Raw genomic sequence first — 19,031 nt, 5'->3', positions numbered from 1 at the left:
CTTTATAATTCATCTCGTGCTCAGCGGTGAAGGAAAACATTGTGAGAAAACCTGCATGTGACAAATTTCATAGAAATTCTGCCATTTGTGTATTCCACCAACCCGCATTGGAACAGCGTGGTGGAATATGTTCAAAACCTTCTCCTCAAAGGGAGAGGAGGCCTTTAGCCCAGCAGTGGGAATTTACAGGCTGTTGTTGTTGTTGTTGTTCTGTTCAGCATGAAAAATAAAATTGGAGAGAATTTATTGTTCTTTGTTGAAAATATTTTGCTTAGATCATATCCAAAACTGAAGGGAATCTTTGGCTCCTCTTTCCCCTTCGGTAATGGTCTGCCCGTTCCAGATGGTCTACACGCGTCCCGCTAACATCCCCCTGCCGACGGTGTGGCACCGCTTTACAGCCAGAGGCACCAAACTCAGAGTGCAGGACGTCACGGACGAGCAGGTGGAGCCAGCTGTCCAGCTCCTCATCAAGTACTTCACAGCAGACGAGCCTCCGTGCAAGTACATAGGTACGTGTATGTCAGTATCAAAGGTCTTCAATCGGACTTCCGGTTGACACATTTTGCATAAAAATAGCCTTTATATAAAATTACCTTTGTTTTAAAATCCAAGTGTTTTATTTGTAAAGTTGAAGGTACGACCGAAGAATGGAATATAAATGTGTTAATGATAATATAAAATTAAATTAGTCAATTCCACCATAGACCACGCTTTCATCAATCAAATTTTAGGATTACGATAAAATAATTAAAAAAAATAGTTATTTTATATTATTCGATATTAAGTTCGAGTTAAAGTATTTGCAGCTGAATTAAAAGTATTATTTTATTACTTTTTCAAATCAAAATTAAAATATTCTTTATTCAAGTAGGTATTACGAGCCTATTTCAATAAATACTATTTATTTAAGTGCGTTTGGCTCGTCATCTTACCCTTGTTGAGTTATATGTACAGCGATCTACGATTCGGAATATAGTACCTAGAAGAACCAACTAAGAACTTCACAGTAACTCCAACTCATAGTCCGCTAAACCTCCCTACTCTTAAGGCTTGGAGCTTATTAAATACTTCTTATCAGAAAAATCGTCGCAGTCACCAACAATTTTCTCCTTTTCTGGAGATTCACCTCACTGTAATTATGCAAATTATTTGAAGAGATCCACAAGCACCCGGCGGCGCTGTTCGAACTGGAGAAGCTTTGGCGCGACACCCTGAGGGACCAGATCTCCGTCGTCTGCGTGGAAGACCAAGACGACGCGACGGAGATCATCGGAGTGAACGTGCTCACCGTCGCCGCGAAGACTGACAAGGAAGAAGTTTTTAAGGTGGGCAAATTGAAATGATCGGTCTGTTGTTGTTGTATCGAAGAGCTGTTCACTTCACACAAACACACTTCCACAGCCTGTAAATTTCCCACTGTTGGGCTAAAGCCTCCTCTTCCTTTGAGGAGAAAATTTGGAACATATTACACCACGCCGTTCCAAAGCTGGTTGGCAGAAAACACATGTGGCAGAATTTCTATAAAAATAAGACATATGCAGGTTTCTTCCCGATGTTTTCCTTCACCGCCGAGCACGAAATGTATTATAACACAAATTAAACTAACTGATATTGATACCGCTCGTTTAGTTTATTTTGGTTATTTTCACAGTATTATGTCATATGGCATATTACTTTGGGGTAACGCTGCAGACATTGAATCTGTCTTTATTTTACAAAAGAGAGCAATCCGGTTTATTTATAATCTTGGAGCTAGAGACTCTCTTCGAGATGTTTTTAAGAGAGTAGGAATACTCACTGTTGCGTCGCAATATTTACATATTTACAACAATATCATGTATATTCACAGTAACATTGATCACTTTGATAAAATCAGTGATAATCATTGTATATGAAAAAAAAAGAGTAACTACTGATTTTCATGCCGGTTCTTCTCGGTAGAGTCTGCTTTCCGAACCGGTGGTAGCTTCACTTAATTGTTATATTACGATTCATAAGTGCTTGAAAAGGCCCACTAAATTAAGTATATTTTGATTTTGGTTTAAGCCCACGAATATTCAGTGGTGCTTGCCTGGGTTTGAACTCGTAATTATCGGTTAAGATGCACGCGTTCTGACTACTGGGCCATCAAAAAATTTGTAATCAATGTCTAAAAAACTAAATTAATTTGCTGACCTAAACTAAAACTAATGTTTTCAAACAGACTGCTGACAAAATATGGGCAAAGCTCTTCGGTGCGGTGGACCTAGTGAGTCGTAGTGTGGACATCTTCACCAAGTTCGGTGTAGAGCAGTACTTGACGGCATACGGGCTAGTAGTTGATCCCAAGTGGAGGGGATGCGGCATCGGCAAGGAGATATTACTGGCGAGGTAAATATGAGTATATAAGTAGATAAGAGACTAATTAAAGCATGTATGTCCTAATAAAATATAGACGTAATGCGTATTGTTTTCTTACATACTGGCTTAATTATTTGTCTTTACGTGTACGAGTAACTAAAGTACAAATTAAAATAAAAAAACAAATAGTAGTCTAACTCGACAGTAGGGTTTACAATATCAGATATTCTTTCTCTAAACAGCAATACTTAGTATTGTCATAAACAAGGTTTGAAGGGTCAGTGAGGCGGTGTAACTAGACACAAGAGACATAGCAGCTGAGTTACAAAGGTGATGTAAGGAATTGTTATTATTTCTTGCAGTGCAAATGTTAATAGGTAGTGACCACGTACCACCAGGGACCCATTCGCAAGTCCACCTACCACTTACATTGAAATGTTAAAAAATAGCCTTTTTTCATTACATAGAAATGTAATGAAAAAAGGCAATTTTTTTATATTTTTTTCGTTGCTTTTTCCGACATGTTTAACAATTGTCGTTCTATTTCAACTTATTTACACAAAAACCCGAATATGTTTAATATGCTTTTTCTACCAATGTATTTTTTACAAACGATTTGAATTTACTAAACGGCAAAGTTAAAAATGTCTGCGGAATTTTGTTATAGAAACGGATACACTGCCCCAAGAAGGACTTATTGACTTAACATAAAAATCCGTTCAATAGTTTTGCAGTTTATCGCGAACACGCACTCAGACAGACGATGTCGGGGGACTTTATTTTATAATATGTATTGATTAACTAGTTTCATTTATTCATCATACATACTAAAAACTTAGCATATTATGTGGTATTTGTGTGAAAATAGAACAGCATAAATGTGGCCGAACCACGATGCCTTATCCTTAAAAATTTGAGTTCTCTAAAAAAAAACGCTTCAAAACATGAACGCTTAGCGGACTATTATAGCTGTAACGCGGGTGTACACCTACAAAGCGCTTAAGAAATAGATCGTCCTAATTGTCGAGCGTATTGGAATTCTATTTCTCATATAATAGAATGCCATCGACGAGAAAATTAGAAATATCTTCAGCGGGAATGCTGAGCATTCCGCCACGTCCTCGGAATGGGATCGAGCGCGGCGCATTGACTATATTTTATCGAATATCATTAGTATTTATATTGTTATGTATTTTTATTACAACATTTGACTCAAACATCAAATGTTAGCTGAAGGTTTAAATCCTAAGTTATATTGTTATAATTTTAGTTACCAACTAGCTGTTACTCGTCCGTTTCGCTGATCATTAAATCAACTTTATAAAGGTGAACCATCCGTTGATTTTCCGACATTAAAACAAGTCATAGTCTATAGGTCATCTACGGACGATTCCGCGCCGATCGGACTCATCCCATAGCGATGTACTCATTAATTTCACGTGATTAACAATGAGGTCGTAGAAAATTATGATTTATAATTAACTTTTTTTGTTCAACGCTCGTCTTCGTAAGGTAAGATCAATCCATGTTCTGTATTCTACTATGCATGTCCGCTATCAACAAGTAGTTTTCATTTATCTAAACCCTTTGAAAGTACTTTCGCGGTTACTGATCACGTTAAAGTTGGATGTTGAAATTTTAATTACATATACAACATCATTTGTCACATCGTAATCAAAACACTTTTTGTAGGAAGCTTAAACTATTTAATTTGTACTTTTTGATTCTACACCACTATTTAATAAGGATTATTAACATTAAGTCCTTAAATTTATACGAACTCTTTAATTTTTGCCTGCGTTGAATCGCAATTCCCTTCATCTGACCAAAAACTAACCAGCCTACCTTCGTCACCAGTGGAGGCAACAAGGTGAGTTATACTCTTACTGAAGCTTTTTGGTTTACTACTCCAAGGTTACTCTAGCAAAATCAAAATAAACTTTATTCAAGTGGGCTTTTACAAGCACTTTTGAATCGTCATTTAACAATTAAGTGAAACTACCACCGGTTCGGAAAGTAGATTCTACCGAGAAAAACCAGGCAAGAAACAAAGTAGTTACTCTTTTTCAACATTTAAAAAAATACAGTCATGTCAGTTAACACAATTATTTAAATTAATATATCCTGCCTGGAAGTCAACAGGTATTAATTCTTTAGAGGAGTGTTGGGGCTCTTGAATAAAACTCTTGATGAGTGGTCGAAGGAATGATTTAATGAAAAATTACACCGATATATATACAAAAAATACAAAATAAATTAACCAATCAAAAAACAGTATAAAGAAATAATAAGAAATAAAAGAGACGGAGGATATCGTTCCGTCTTGCTCGCACACGCTGACGTCACGCGCCGAGCTGCGCGCGTATTATGCCGGGTCGCGTATCTGCTGCCGCGATGTTATAAATATCGCCCCCGCACGTCGCGTCAGCCATTTCGTTCGAGCGCCGCGCGGAGAGAGGACGACTGCACTGAAGATCGCCGTGTCGACTTGCCATGTGTTGTGTAGTGAAGTGTTGAAGAAAGATGAAGATATGAAGATAAACGAATCTAAAAACAGTCCTTTTCAGGACTAATCTTGTTTCGATACGACTTGAAAAACAGTCCTTTTCAGGACTAATCTTGTTTCATTACGACGCAAAAAACAGTCCTTTTCAGGACTAAACTTGTTTCAACGACGACGCGAAAAACAGTCCTTTTCAGGACTAATCTTGTTTCAATACGACGCGTCTTAACAGTGCTGCTACAGGAGTCCCCCTCAAGTGAAACGTACCGGCAGTTTGATGTTGCGGCCTGACCTTGATGTTTTGATGTTGACAGGCTGTGACGTCAAGTTATTCGATACGTTAGGTAACTGGTTTTCTATGGTAACGGTTTTTTTGTGGTAAGGTAAGGTAATGGTAAGGTTTGTATCTGGTTGAGTGAGGTTATTTTGTTCTTCTGGTTCTTGCAGCACGTATGCAGGTTTCAATCGGTCGATTGATATGTTGGTTTGACGGTCGGGTAATTGAATCGTAAACACCTTATTCGATCGTTGTACGACTCGATAGGGACCTTCATATGGTGCTTGAAGTGGCGTTCTTAATGCGTCGACTCTAATAAACACATGACTGCATGTACGTAGGTCTTGATGCACGAAGATGTGTTTATTGTTTCGATGTGTTTCGAACGGCTGAGGCTTATATTGAGCGATGTTCGCGCGTAGTTTTTCGACGTACGTACTATCCATCGTAGATGTAGGTATGGATGTGCTTGCGTCGAAAAAGTCGCCGGGCAATCGTAGGTTATAGCCGTAGGTAAGCTCAGCTGTGCTAACGCCGGTATCGGTGCGTAGTGCGGCTCGCAGTCCGAGTAGTACTGTAGCGAGTTCATTGCTCCACGAACTCGCGTTCGATAGCTTCGCTCGCAGTGCGGTCTTCAATGTACGATGCCAGCGTTCGACGATTCCGTTGCTTTGCGGATGGTATGGCGTAGTACGGATTTTGTTTATTCCGAGAATTTTTACAAGGTTATTGAACAGGTGACTTTCGAACTGTCGACCTTGATCGCTTGTTATTGTGGCGGGACATCCGAATCTTGCTATCCAGTGATTATAGACGACTTCTGCGACTGTCTCAGCTGATATGTCGGCGGTAGGTATAGCTTCGGGCCAGCGGGTTTGTCTGTCTATCATCGTGATTAAATAGCGATGTCCTTGTGCTGTAGTAGGAAGCGGTCCGACGATGTCTATGTGGATGTGTTGAAAACGGTCGCTTGGCGGGAATGCTTCGATGTGGCTTGACGTGTGACGTTGTATCTTACTTTTTTGACAGTTAATACAACTTTTCGTCCATTGAGCGATGTCCGAGTTCATTGAAGGCCAAAAGAATTTTTTCGTAAGCATCTTGCGCGTTGTTCGGGTTCCGGGATGACTTATATTATGTACGCTGTTAAAAACTTGCTTTCTATATTCTTCGGGTATATAAGGTCGGATTTGAGATGTAGATATTTCGCAGTATATTTCGCTGTCGGTGTTCGGGATATTTATTTTTTTGAAGGATAAGTTGTTCTGTTGTAATAATTGTTGAATGTTGCTGTCTCTTTCTTGAGCGTTCGCTATTTCGCTGTAATTGATTGTGGATGGGCAGGCTATTGCTTCGATTCGGCTTAAGGCGTCTGCGACGATGTTATTTTTCCCGCTTATGTGACGTATGTCCGTGGTGAATTCGCTTATGTATAACAGCTGTCTTGTTCGCCGCGGAGTTTCGTTCGATGTCTGCGTCTTGTTCATAGCGAATGTAAGCGGTTTGTGGTCGGTGAATATTATTATTTGTCGTCCTTCGAAGATCTTACGAAAGTGTTTAACTGCCATGTAGATAGATAGGAGTTCTCGATCATATGTTGAATATTTGATTTGTGCGTCGGAGAATTTCTTTGAAAAGTAAGCGATAGGTTGCCATTTCTCTTTGATATATTGTTGTAGGACGGCTCCTGCGGATGTATCGGATGCGTCGCAGAATATCGCAAGCGTAGCTTGATGTGAAGGGTGAGCGAGTAAGGTGGCGTCGGTTATGCTCTTCTTACACGCTTCGAAGGCTTGCGTTGCTTCTTCGGTCCATTGAATGACGGTTTTATCGCGCTTCTTTACGTTGTGTAGGTATGAGTTTAACGGAGCTTGTAGTGTAGCTGCGTTCGGTATGTGGTCACGGTAGAAGTTAAGCATACCGAGAAATCTTCTTAACTCTTCTATTGTTTTCGGTTTAGGATAGTCGACTATTGCTTTTACTTTTTCTTCAGGCGGTTTAATTCCCTCTTTAGAAACGATGTACCCGAGGAATTTGACTTCAGACTGGCCTAGGTTGCATTTGGCGGGGTTGATAGTGATTCCATTCTCTTCGAGTCTTCGTAACACTGTTCGGAGATGTTCTCGATGTTCGGTTTCATTGTTTGAAGCGATGAGTACGTCGTCGATGAATGGAAACACGTAGTCTAATCCTCGAAGTACTTGATGTATAAAACGTTGGAATGTCTGTCCGGCGTTTTTTAATCCGGGACACATTCGGGGAAATTCGAATAAACCCATTGGTGTTATAATGGCGGTTTTCTCGATGTCTTCTTCCCTTACGCTTAGTTGTTGGTATGCTCGGTTGAGATCGATCGTTGAAAATATTGTTTTCCCGCAGAGATGATACGTGAAGTCCTTGACTCGCGGTACCGGATAGCGATCGGGTTTTGTAATCGCGTTGAGTCTCCGGTAATCGCCGCATACTCGTATGTCACCGTTTTTCTTAGGAACGATGTGCAGTGGCGATGACCATGGGCTTTTACTCGGTCTGCAGAGTCCTTGTTGAATCATGTTTTCGAACTCTTTCTTGACTTTTTCATATCGATGTGGCGGGATCGGTCGAGCGCGACAATGTATAGGCGGGCCTTGTGTCTCGATGTAATGTTCGACGTTAATCTTCGGTTGTAGTTGCATCGCAGTTAGTCGCGTAGTGCCGGGAAACTCTGCTAATATTTCGTGGTAGGCGTTGCGGATATCTATACTGCGGACTGTCGGCGTGTCTGTTGATGTTATAGGAGCGTTGATCTTGAGATTTGTGACGGCGTCAATCAATTTTCGATTTTTTAAATCTACGATCAATTGATGGTGGTTTAGAAAATCGGCTCCTAGTATAGGCTTCGACACGTCAGCAACGATGAATTTCCATTTGTACGGACGTCGTAGGTTGAGATCGAGTTCGAGTGTTTTTTCGCCATATGTTGATATTGTCGTGTTGTTCGCAGCGTACAGTTTGAATGGTAACGGCGTTGTTTTCTGGCCTTGTCTTCTTGGTAGAACGGATATGTTAGCCCCAGTATCTACTAAGAAAGATAGTTTCGTCTTCTTGTCTGTTACGAATAGGCGGTATGATGTAGTAGGAACGCCGGATTCCGCCGCAGCCAACGTTCTTTCTAGTTTTCCGATGCTTCTTTTTTATAGCTGCAGGGTGTTGTGCAGCGCCTCGCTTGACTACCGAAACGACGGTGGTAGTAACAGTAGGGTGATGATGATTCTTCACGTGTGCGGGATCGGGACGAGCTTCGTTGGCGGGACCGGAAACGTTGACGGTGATAGTTGTATGGCGGTCTTGTATTCGGTCTTGCTTTTAACTCGGCGATTTCGAGAGATAATTTTCGGATTTCGTTTATAAGAAATTGTGTGTCGGTTTGATTGGTTGATAGCATCGGCGATTGTATTGTAGATGGTTGCGTGGAGACGGCGGCGACCTCTTGTGTCTGTTCCATCATCTTGTCGGCGAGGAGTGCGAGCTCTTCAAGTGTCGTTTTTGAGCTGAAGGTTTCGCTGACGGCTAGAACAGAACGGACGTGTGCTGGTAGGAGTTTAGTCCACATCATACGCAGCGTTGAGTCCGAGACCTTGTCTCTAGCGAGATTTCGCATGCGTCTGAGTAGTTGTGTGGGTTTTTGATCGCCTAGCTCCATCTCGGCGAGAAGTTTTTGGAACTGACGGCTGTCAGATTCTTCATAGACGGAGATGAGTCGATCCTTGATGGCCTGGTATTGCTGTTCCTTCGGGACGTTGAATAGGATATCGGATATTTGTTCGATATCCGCCTTTTCTAATTGTACGAGGACCATCTGTGTGAGTTGAGCCTGGCTCCTCTTCAATTCCTCCGTTGCGGCTTCGAAGCTGAGGTACCACAGCCGTGGGTTTTCGCGCCAGAATGGTGGTATTCGCATTGACAGCGCAATACTCGATACTTCTGGGGTGCTTGCGAAGGCTTGTGGCAGAGCTTGATTGTTGTCTTCCATTGTGTCGAACAGGGATTCACGTCGGATAGGGATTCGTCGAGCAGGGATCCGTCGAGCAGGGATTCGTTCCAGCAGATTTTTTTTTAGGTAGCTGGGCAGAGATTCTTCTTCTTTGATAGTATTCTTTCTTCAGAGTGCTCTTGTTCGGGGTCACCACTTTAGAGGAGTGTTGGGGCTCTTGAATAAAACTCTTGATGAGTGGTCGAAGGAATGATTTAATGAAAAATTACACCGATATATATACAAAAAATACAAAATAAATTAACCAATCAAAAAACAGTATAAAGAAATAATAAGAAATAAAAGAGACGGAGGATATCGTTCCGTCTTGCTCGCACACGCTGACGTCACGCGCCGAGCTGCGCGCGTATTATGCCGGGTCGCGTATCTGCTGCCGCGATGTTATAAATATCGCCCCCGCACGTCGCGTCAGCCATTTCGTTCGAGCGCCGCGCGGAGAGAGGACGACTGCACTGAAGATCGCCGTGTCGACTTGCCATGTGTTGTGTAGTGAAGTGTTGAAGAAAGATGAAGATATGAAGATAAACGAATCTAAAAACAGTCCTTTTCAGGACTAATCTTGTTTCGATACGACTTGAAAAACAGTCCTTTTCAGGACTAATCTTGTTTCATTACGACGCAAATAACAGTCCTTTTCAGGACTAAACTTGTTTCAACGACGACGCGAAAAACAGTCCTTTTCAGGACTAATCTTGTTTCAATACGACGCGTCTTAACAGTGCTGCTACAATTCCACGCCTTTTTGTCATTTACAAAATCTTGTATCGAATAATACGCCTTTTTTACGAATGTAAAAAGTTATTTACATGCTTAAAGTTTGTATAGCATATTTTGACAAGCTTGTTAATATATCATTTGACAGTTATACCTACACATGTTTATACAATCATTATTTCTGTTAAAGAATACTTGAGAGAGGTTTATACATGAACAGGAAATGAAAAAACGCAGAAGATGTATTTGCAATACAATAAAGTTACTTCGACAAATAACAGGCGAACCGAAACCGTTGCCAACGCAAGAAGTAAATAGCACGCGTTTTGAATTGTTCACGGAAAGGAATTCAGACAGAACTGCTTTCTTAGTTCTGAGAGGGAAGGATGTTCACGACAGATATAATCGCCGAATTACCGACGAAGACATTCCAGCTCTCTGCCGGCACGTGAAGACTTCTCCCAGACTTATTGTTAAGCTGGACTTGAGCTACAACAGCATCACGGACGCGGGGTTCTTAACGCTAATAAAGAAACTTCTAATCAAAGGGCGATCGAGTATCGTCCATCTAGACATAATGAACAACAACTTAACCGAAACGTCCATTTTGAATTTGGCTAAATATGCCACGTTATTTAGACTGAAGTGTTTGAGGTTGAATGGAAACGATTTTGGTTCGAGAGGTGGCGAATATTTCGCGAAGTTCCTTAAAAATAATGCTAGTGTTGAGTACTGCGATATCGGAGAGACGAATATAACGCTGACGAGCTTGGCCCATGTAATCACGGCCCTGAGGAAAGACTACGACGGGAACGAGACGGTCAAAGTGATCGATTTGAGCCGAATTGTGCCGCTCTTCAATCGATACTCCTACGAAACTAAATGGCTGGCGTATCACATCGAGTACTTGCTGGAAAGAAACTCGACAATAACCGAGTTACATTTACAGAAAAACCAACTGATCGGACACGACATGGAATACCTCGTTCGAGGCTTGCGACGGAATAACACTTTAATCTACTTAGATCTGTGTTATAACAGAATTGGTGACTACGGCGCTGAGTTGCTGGGGCAGTACTTGAAGGAAAATCCACAACTAATCCTACTAATGATCGCCGGTAATGGAATCAACGACACTGGAGCGATAGCCTTAACTTCTGGCTTGCCATATTCAAAAATTCGTGCCCTCGATGTGGCCAGTAACAAACTGACAGACGATGGTATTATCCATTTATTACACACGATAAAAAAGACGTTTTATTTGCGCTTCCTAAACTTATGGGGTAATAAAATAGGTCACCCGAGTTGCGAGATCATTGAGCGAATGCTGTTCAGCGGCGCATTGTCTCAACACGCGATCGATGTCAAAGTTTACGAAGTCGATGGCGTTCTGCACGCGGCTTACTACCCCAACCCATCAGATCGAAATAAACATTTCTACTATAATGAATCGGAGTTCGGATACGCGCTTCCCATACTTCATATAAAGAGAAATGTGTTGCCAGAAAAGAAAACTGTTACAGTAAATTGACGGAATAAACTTGAAAAAACAAATATATATATATTTAATAATAATGTTATTTTTAATGGTTTGTTTATTTAAATTAAATTATTGTTTTAATTGATTATACATTTAAAGAAATTTATAATTGTGTTTAACTGTTTTATTTCTAAATTAATAAATGATTACAAGAATATATTGAAAAAATAACAAAATGGTTTTTATCAATTTCTGGTTTGCTAATATTGATACAGGTATCAATTTCCATTAGTACACTAGCAGTATAATAATGATACTACTGACCGGATGTCGCGCTGCCTCCCGCCAATTGCGATTAAGATAACGATCAGAAAATCATACTACCTAATAAAAAATCAGTTCGTAATTTCGTACTTTATACACACAAAATGTCATCCCTCCCCAATTTACCCCCTCAAAGAATAAATTAAGAAAAGTAGCCTATGTCCATGCACACACGATGATCATTTCAAACGAGCATCTTAGCTTTAGAAAGAACGAAAGAAAGTATTACATATAATTTTGATTTGACTCTTGGCAGGATTCCTCTCTGCAAAGCGATCGGCGTGAAAGTCACGGCGACCGTGTTCACCGCTGCGGCGTCTCAAGCTGTCGCCAAGAAAGCTGGTTTCCAAGACCTCTACCAAATATCCTACGAGGACCTGGCCAAAGAGGGATTCCGATTCCCCGGAGTGGAGCGGGATACGAAGTATTCAAAGCTGATGGCTCTGGAGATTAATTAGAGATCAATTGTCTTTAGGCAAATTATCTACGGGAAACATTTAATGACTGCGAATATTAATCAAAATACTTTAACATGGTATATATCTTAAATGTTACTACCTATTATTAAGCCTTTCAATGTATGTTATATTGCGAAAATAAGAACAGTTTCTTTAGTTGAAGTTCGATGCCTGAAATATTTTTGTTTTGGTCAGTTTAGAGAACCAGCAGTTTATTTATAGTCTTGAGAAATTTGCCCAAATTCGTAACTTATTTTTATGTCATTATAAGTAAACGGTATTTAGTTACTATTATTATTAGAAGAATCAAAATTATTACAAATATAACACGGCCACTTGAGGTGAGTTCGTCTAGTCAAGTCGTCATTCTGACCGTTCCTCATACATTACAGCCTACCTTTTTATATTGATGTAGAAGGAATAAAATATTATTATTATTAAATATTATAACTATCTAGTCATATACCAAAATAATAACTATGTTTTAAAGTATGAAGTCTACATATTGTATTAAATATATTGATAAATTATATTTACTTGATAAATAATCAAATTATTCATTATTTTATGTCGTACTAGTAAGCATAAGTATGATATTATAATAGTAAATCATGATGCTGTGTTAGACTTTAATAAAGATATGAAGTCATATTTGAAAGCTTTTTGTTGGTTTTATTTTTGCGACGGGCAACATTAAGCCGTTCTGTTAGTGCACCATAATTACTTGACAAAATTACAAACTAATCCAGTCTTCATCGTGTGGTTGGTAGGTTTGGTCAGATTTGATTTTCCAACAAAACATAAACGATACTTTCAAATGAGCACGCGAGGCGAACCGAAACACTAAGAAAATGGTGAGCTCATTCGACGTGACACTTGAACAAGGGGTGGCGAAGCAAAATATGAGAACGCCTCTAAATAAATGAATGTACAACATCGGTACTTGTAATATACCTTTCTTTAATTATGAATTTCTCCTTTATGAAACATATTATGTACTTACATATAACAAGTTCTTTGGGTAGCCCAAAAATGTCATACCGACACCCCCTAGACATACAAATGCTGATGACGATGAGTTTTGGCTTATTTTGGCCTTAAATCTCAAGGGGAGTCAACATCGCAGGGCATATTATAGCGCACCCGTTGTGTGCAACACACACTCCAGTGCGACGGCAAACCCTAGCAATAATTTTTCGCTTGAAAGTCCCAGTAAATTAACTCACGACTAGACCATTGAATAACGACACCGTCAGCTGCGTGCAACCTAGTATTGACTACTACCGGATTTTTTCAATTCACCTTCTGTTTGTTGAGAAATATAAATTTCTGTGAAAATGTGACAGTGATAAAACTTCATTGTAACGTTTTTACAGAAATTTATATTGCACAAAATGTCTATGCGTCCCTGTATTATATGAGGCTGATATTAGTATCAAATTACATACTTAAAAAAATATTTGAAGGGTGAATGAGCCAGTGTAACTACAGGCAAGACATAACATCTTAATTCCCAAGGTTGGTGGCGCATTGGCGATGTAAGGAATAGTTAATATTTCTTACAGCGTCATTGTCTATGGGTGATTATGACCACTTACCATCAGGTGACCCATATACTCGTTCGCCAACCTATACCACAAACAAAAATGATTTCTCCCATACAAGTTGAATTTTGTGAACACGATTATTAAGGCATTGATACGAAGTTGTCAAACAAAACATATAGGTATAAATCAAAATATTATCTACTAAAGTAGGCTCATAAAAGCACATTTAAATAATAATGTTAGTGTTCAATTAAAAAATAGTACCACCGGTTCAGAAAGTAGAATTTACCGAAAGGAAATGGCAGTAAACTCAGTAGTTACTAACGAGGCTACTGCTTCCTAGCCTTTGCTTTATTTCAATTAAAGTGCATGGCAGTAAAGTAACAACAACTAAATTTTGTTAAATCTAGCCCAGATTCTTTTTGTGGCTATTATTTGTGCCAAAAGGCACAGATTATTTCGCCAACGTCACGTGCGATGGAGAAGACACGATAGAGATTGATGGGTACGGTCGAGATTACATGCTCTAATTAATTATGAGGGCATAATAGTACTACACGAATTGGAGACCCATAACCTAAAACAACACAACAATAATAATTACATAAAAAAATAATAAATAAAATTTCTTGGTGGTAGGGCTTTGTGCGAGCCCGTCTGGGTAGGTACCACCCACTCATCAGTTATTCTACCGCCAAATAACAGTAGTCAGTATTGTTGTGTTCCGGTTTGAAGGGTGAGTGAGAAAAAAAATATGACAACTACTATTACAACGCATAACAACAATCACAAAATAATTTACAGCTTAATCTGATTACATTCAATACATTTACATAGAAATTTACAACATGGTCTAAACACAAACATTAACAAACATACAACATTAATAGGACGAGGGACTTTAGGAGGGAGAACGTCGTATATAGAATGGATGAGTTTGGGGCAGGGCCGCAGGAGTGTTCTCCTATATATATGGAATAGGGAACCATCGTCTAGACCACATTCACCCAGAAATTAACAAATATTAAGTCCACACTTTTTCGCCTATAATATAAACTTGTATTGAATAATATGGGTTACTTATTATATATGACCTCTAAGTTTTTAATAAGTCTAGTTGAAAATAACTTAAGAATCTTATTATAAAACGAATACTTTGCCCCAAGAAGGATCTTTGCGAAGTCGGAAAATAGGTGTTATTAGTTTATCTTGTATATGTGTAGGGGTAATAAAGCATAGCTTTAAGAACAATGTTAATACTTATATGAAGTTTGCTTTTCATGAAGAACTCGATGGTACTTGCTTAAATTCAAACCAACGTACTTAAATATGTACCATTCATCCACAAAAATGCAAAATATTATTGAAAATACTACAATAATAACAATTATTGCGTTGTCATCTCCTGACCAGAATTATCAATCCGAAGTTCAACATAATATTTTACTTTAAAGACATACCGTCTTTAAGTAACAACTTTGTAACTATCATTATCGACATAAAAAGCGGTAAAATGAACACCTGCTACAGGTCTTCAGCAGTAGAACTTGAAAATTTTGCCTGACAAGCACGACTTTATATTTTCAACATAAAAAACATCACTTTGTTTGTGTTAACTAAATTAATTAATTCACAGAAAATCTTAATAAATAGTTTAAAATATAGAAAGCGAGAATTTTATATTAAGTATACTAAATTTAGAATGCCATCTATATTTTTAATGAGAACTTTTATATTACTAAACAACGACATCTATGATGTTTCGTACACAGCGATTCGTAATGTTATAGTCACACCATTCTAGATGGCGTATCCATTTAGATTTGTGACCATTATAATGAAATTTGTTATAATTAAGATATAACTCAAATTTTCGAAATTAAAAAAGTTACAATTCTTTTAGTGAACATTATTTTTGAAATAAAATGGGGAGAAATAAATAATAGCAGTGGCAATGATTAACCGCTATGGCGTCGCGTCCGTGACCCAAGTTGCGAAGCCGCTGTCAAACGGTTGTTGACTCGCGAGTGTATCTCAATTCTCAGACCTCTTCCTCGATCGTCAATAACAACAAATTAATGTCAATAATTCTTTTCGACGCAGAATGTCGTGTTGTCAGTGAGTTAAAGTGATTATATCATTTCAAAGTAATGCCTCACTAGCCGTATAAAGTCCGATTTACGTGCTCGGTTCGTTAAAACTGAATTATTGGTGCGTGAATCGTAAAATACATCTTGTTTTGCTTTTCACGTCCTGTTTTTAAAAGTGCAACACACCTTTTCTTCGTTTTCGCGTTATTGTACCTGGTTCTTTCCAAGAACTGATAAATACTGTTTTCATTTACATTTTTGCACCGAAATATTTTACGACAAACGAAATTAAGAAAGTGAAAATTAGTACAGTGCTTGTTGATTAAATAAAAAATGTGTTTTGTGAATGTGTGATGGATTTTCCGCAAAGGCGTGGTTAAAATTACCCCCTGCATAGAAGGTAGGTGTAAAAATAATCTTAAAGAGTACTAAGCAGTACATATTATTTATAAATTAGATGCTGATATAATATATTAAACCAATACATAAATGTGTTCTTCGTTGACACGACACGTTGAATAGGAAATAAAAAAACAGCTCATTATTTTATAAAAAGAGTAAGTAATTTTAAAAAATATTAAAAATATATTATATAAAAAAAATTAAAAAATATCAGCTATCTATAATAGCTGAGATAAAATTAAAGCTGTAATTAGGTATAATATACCTACAATTGTACTTATATCACAATTTATTTTCTGTGATTACTTATAAAATATTGACTATATTGTTAAAAAAGAAGGAAGTAGTAATGTTGCATATTCAATGCTAAGGTTACCTACAAAAACTTATAATTATGTATTATATTTCCTCTTTTCTATTTATGATTTTAGTAAACTTACCTAAAAAATGAGTTTACCGATTCATTAAATTTGGAAAGTCAATAAACATTGCTACTCTAAAAGTTTTACTGGGCCAAGGATTCATTAAAAAGAAGCTGCTGGTCTAATTAATCTGACCGTTAATATAATTCACACAAATTAATTAAATAGTACAGAATATACTGATATTGGGATGTAATTATATAACACTGTCCAGCAAAATATGTCTGTAAATATTAATATAATATACACCAATAATAAAACTATACTTTATTCCAAATATTACAATTAACAATAATTGATTAATTCTTTAACATTAATTCCCCTGATTTCAACTTTTCCTCTTGTGAATAAAACAAGATTTTGACTATTCACACAATCATTAATACACTTAATTAAAATCTAATAGAATTGCTGAAAATGGAGCCAGAACATGAATAATTTATTTTTAAATTTGTCTAATATAGTCTAATGTAGAGATACAATCAACAATACTCTTTTATTACTTATATATAATATAGATAATTTCATGAAATGCTTTTATGAAAGTGTAATCTGTTGTATTATCAATGTTTGCATTTATTGAGCATTTATTGCAGACTCACTTGAAAAATATTACAAGTGATATATTATGTATATTTATGAACCATTTGTTGTATTATCTATATGCGATTATGTAACAATTCACAAGATATTAAGCAGTATCAGTCTATTTAACAGACTTTTTTGTTTAAAATTAATGTGTTTATATGAGCAGTTTCGTGATTGTTATGTAATACCCGAGCTGAGGTATCATCAAATAGTCGTTACTTCTATAAGAAACATATAATTAACTGAGTTTTGAAAATACAAAAGTTTAAAATGTTCCTTTTGCAAAGTTGCATTTCCATTTAGTGAGACGCAGTATTACTTTCCTTATTCGTAATTATGAGTCATTGACTGAATGAGGTAAAACCCTGCCGATACCATTGATATCAGACACATTTTCATTTGATATCTTAGTGTAATGAAATTAAAACTATATTGTTTATGTGTAATTAACTTTATAAATAATAGCGGTGAATGATGGGTTAGTTTTGTGAGACTCGCCTGTGGCTTGGCTCAAGGCGTCAATGCGTCCTAGTAGGTAGGTTAAATTGAAAAATGCCTGGACTTAGGTTCGGGTTCCATCAGAGGACTAAAGAATTGAACCATTGCAAATAACGTAAATGTTTAATCGAAAAAATCAACTATGCGAGTTTTCTTGCCGCTTCTTCCCGCCTGATAATTTCCGAAACGTAGTAGAGTGTAAATATTGAGCACAGACAACTTGAGCAAATTTATTCATCACTTCGACATGCACAACTAATAAACGGCTTAAAGTATTTGTTCTGACTATAAAAGGAAAGTTAGTACAGTATTATAAAACAGAACTACCCTCAAATTAGCGACAGCTAATGTTAAAGATTAAGACTTTAATAAGGAAAGTTAAGATTTTTGACCTTTGCTTGACGAAGGTACGGGCGTGCTTATTTCCCTACATTCGTATCTTTCGTCGTCCGAAGGGCTCAAACAGAGATTACGTATGTGTAACGGAACCTACTTATTTCTGTTAATCGCCGGCAGTCGCCGCTGCACTAATTGGCCCCAATTGTAATGCTTAGATAACTGCGCCCTTTGTTTTGGTACGTACGAACTGTACTGACTTTTAAATTCTTTCCAGTGATAAAGAGTCATGGACATCACGAGGAATGTTCTGACCTATGTATCACCAATTATTTGCCAGTATCATAATTATTATTTGACACGGTATCATAACACTTTCTTATTTATTAACAAAAGCCTATGATGGCGAAAACCGATTTATCGGAAAGGGACACCTCAGTTCTGAAGCTTCGTCGTCGAAAGAAACTCAGTGTGATTATATGATAAATTTTGAATGTTAATGCTTATTAGCGTTAATGTTATAGAAATATAATTTAGAAGATAAAAACGACAGACAAATCTAATCTTCGTTTATACTGAAAAAATAAAGAGCTCGTGGTTTAGATTCGGAATACCGAACTGGTGAAGCTAATGCTTGTTGACTTTCAGGCCTGATATTATATTTAATTGTATTTAACTAACTTTGTTAAATTTAGAAAACATTGATTCATGTGATTTTGCCGGTTCTTTTAGGTAGTAGAATATTTATATCCCGAATCGCTAGCTTGGCTTATTTAATATAGTTTTGTAAAATGGCGATTAAAAAGTGCTCCTTATGATCTCGGTGAACGCTTGACTTTGTAATTTGGTAATTTAATAAATGTACAGTTTAAAAATCATCGTGGAACTATCTCCGTATGGTCTACATAACACTCCAATATCTCGTTCAGCAAACAAGAGTTATACAAACAATGATAACACTGGTCTACGATTGTATTTCGGGTTTAATAAACAACTGATTATTGTAAGCACTCAGC

At 37.6% G+C, this 19,031-nt stretch overlaps 3 protein-coding genes across 3 annotated transcripts in view; all 3 read left to right on the top strand.

Annotated features, from left to right (window-relative positions):
- The first annotated feature begins 343 nt into the window (after positions 1-343).
- LOC124542014 lies at positions 344-12,472 on the top strand. The gene is made up of 4 exons (XM_047119967.1): positions 344-512; positions 1,159-1,328; positions 2,207-2,373; positions 11,931-12,472. The coding sequence occupies exons 1-4, from the start codon at positions 344-346 to the stop codon at positions 12,130-12,132; spliced, it is 708 nt and encodes a 235-aa protein (XP_046975923.1). The 3' UTR covers positions 12,133-12,472.
- Positions 9,929-11,415, top strand: LOC124542013 (leucine-rich repeat-containing protein 34-like). The gene has a single exon (XM_047119966.1). The coding sequence runs from the start codon at positions 10,094-10,096 to the stop codon at positions 11,399-11,401; it is 1,308 nt and encodes a 435-aa protein (XP_046975922.1). The 5' UTR covers positions 9,929-10,093; the 3' UTR covers positions 11,402-11,415.
- A 3,191-nt stretch (positions 12,473-15,663) lies between the features above and the next one.
- LOC124541989 (GTPase-activating protein CdGAPr) overlaps positions 15,664-19,031 on the top strand; it is a 74,014-nt gene continuing 70,646 nt past the window's right edge. The window contains exon 1 of the mRNA XM_047119937.1: positions 15,664-16,169. The gene's annotated coding sequence lies outside the window, so the exon portion shown is untranslated. The remainder of the gene's footprint in view (positions 16,170-19,031) is intronic.

This window comes from Vanessa cardui, chromosome 29 (assembly GCF_905220365.1).
Source record: "Vanessa cardui chromosome 29, ilVanCard2.1, whole genome shotgun sequence".
Lineage (NCBI taxonomy): Eukaryota > Metazoa > Arthropoda > Insecta > Lepidoptera > Nymphalidae > Vanessa > Vanessa cardui.
This window is presented reverse-complemented; position numbering and strand designations above follow the sequence as displayed.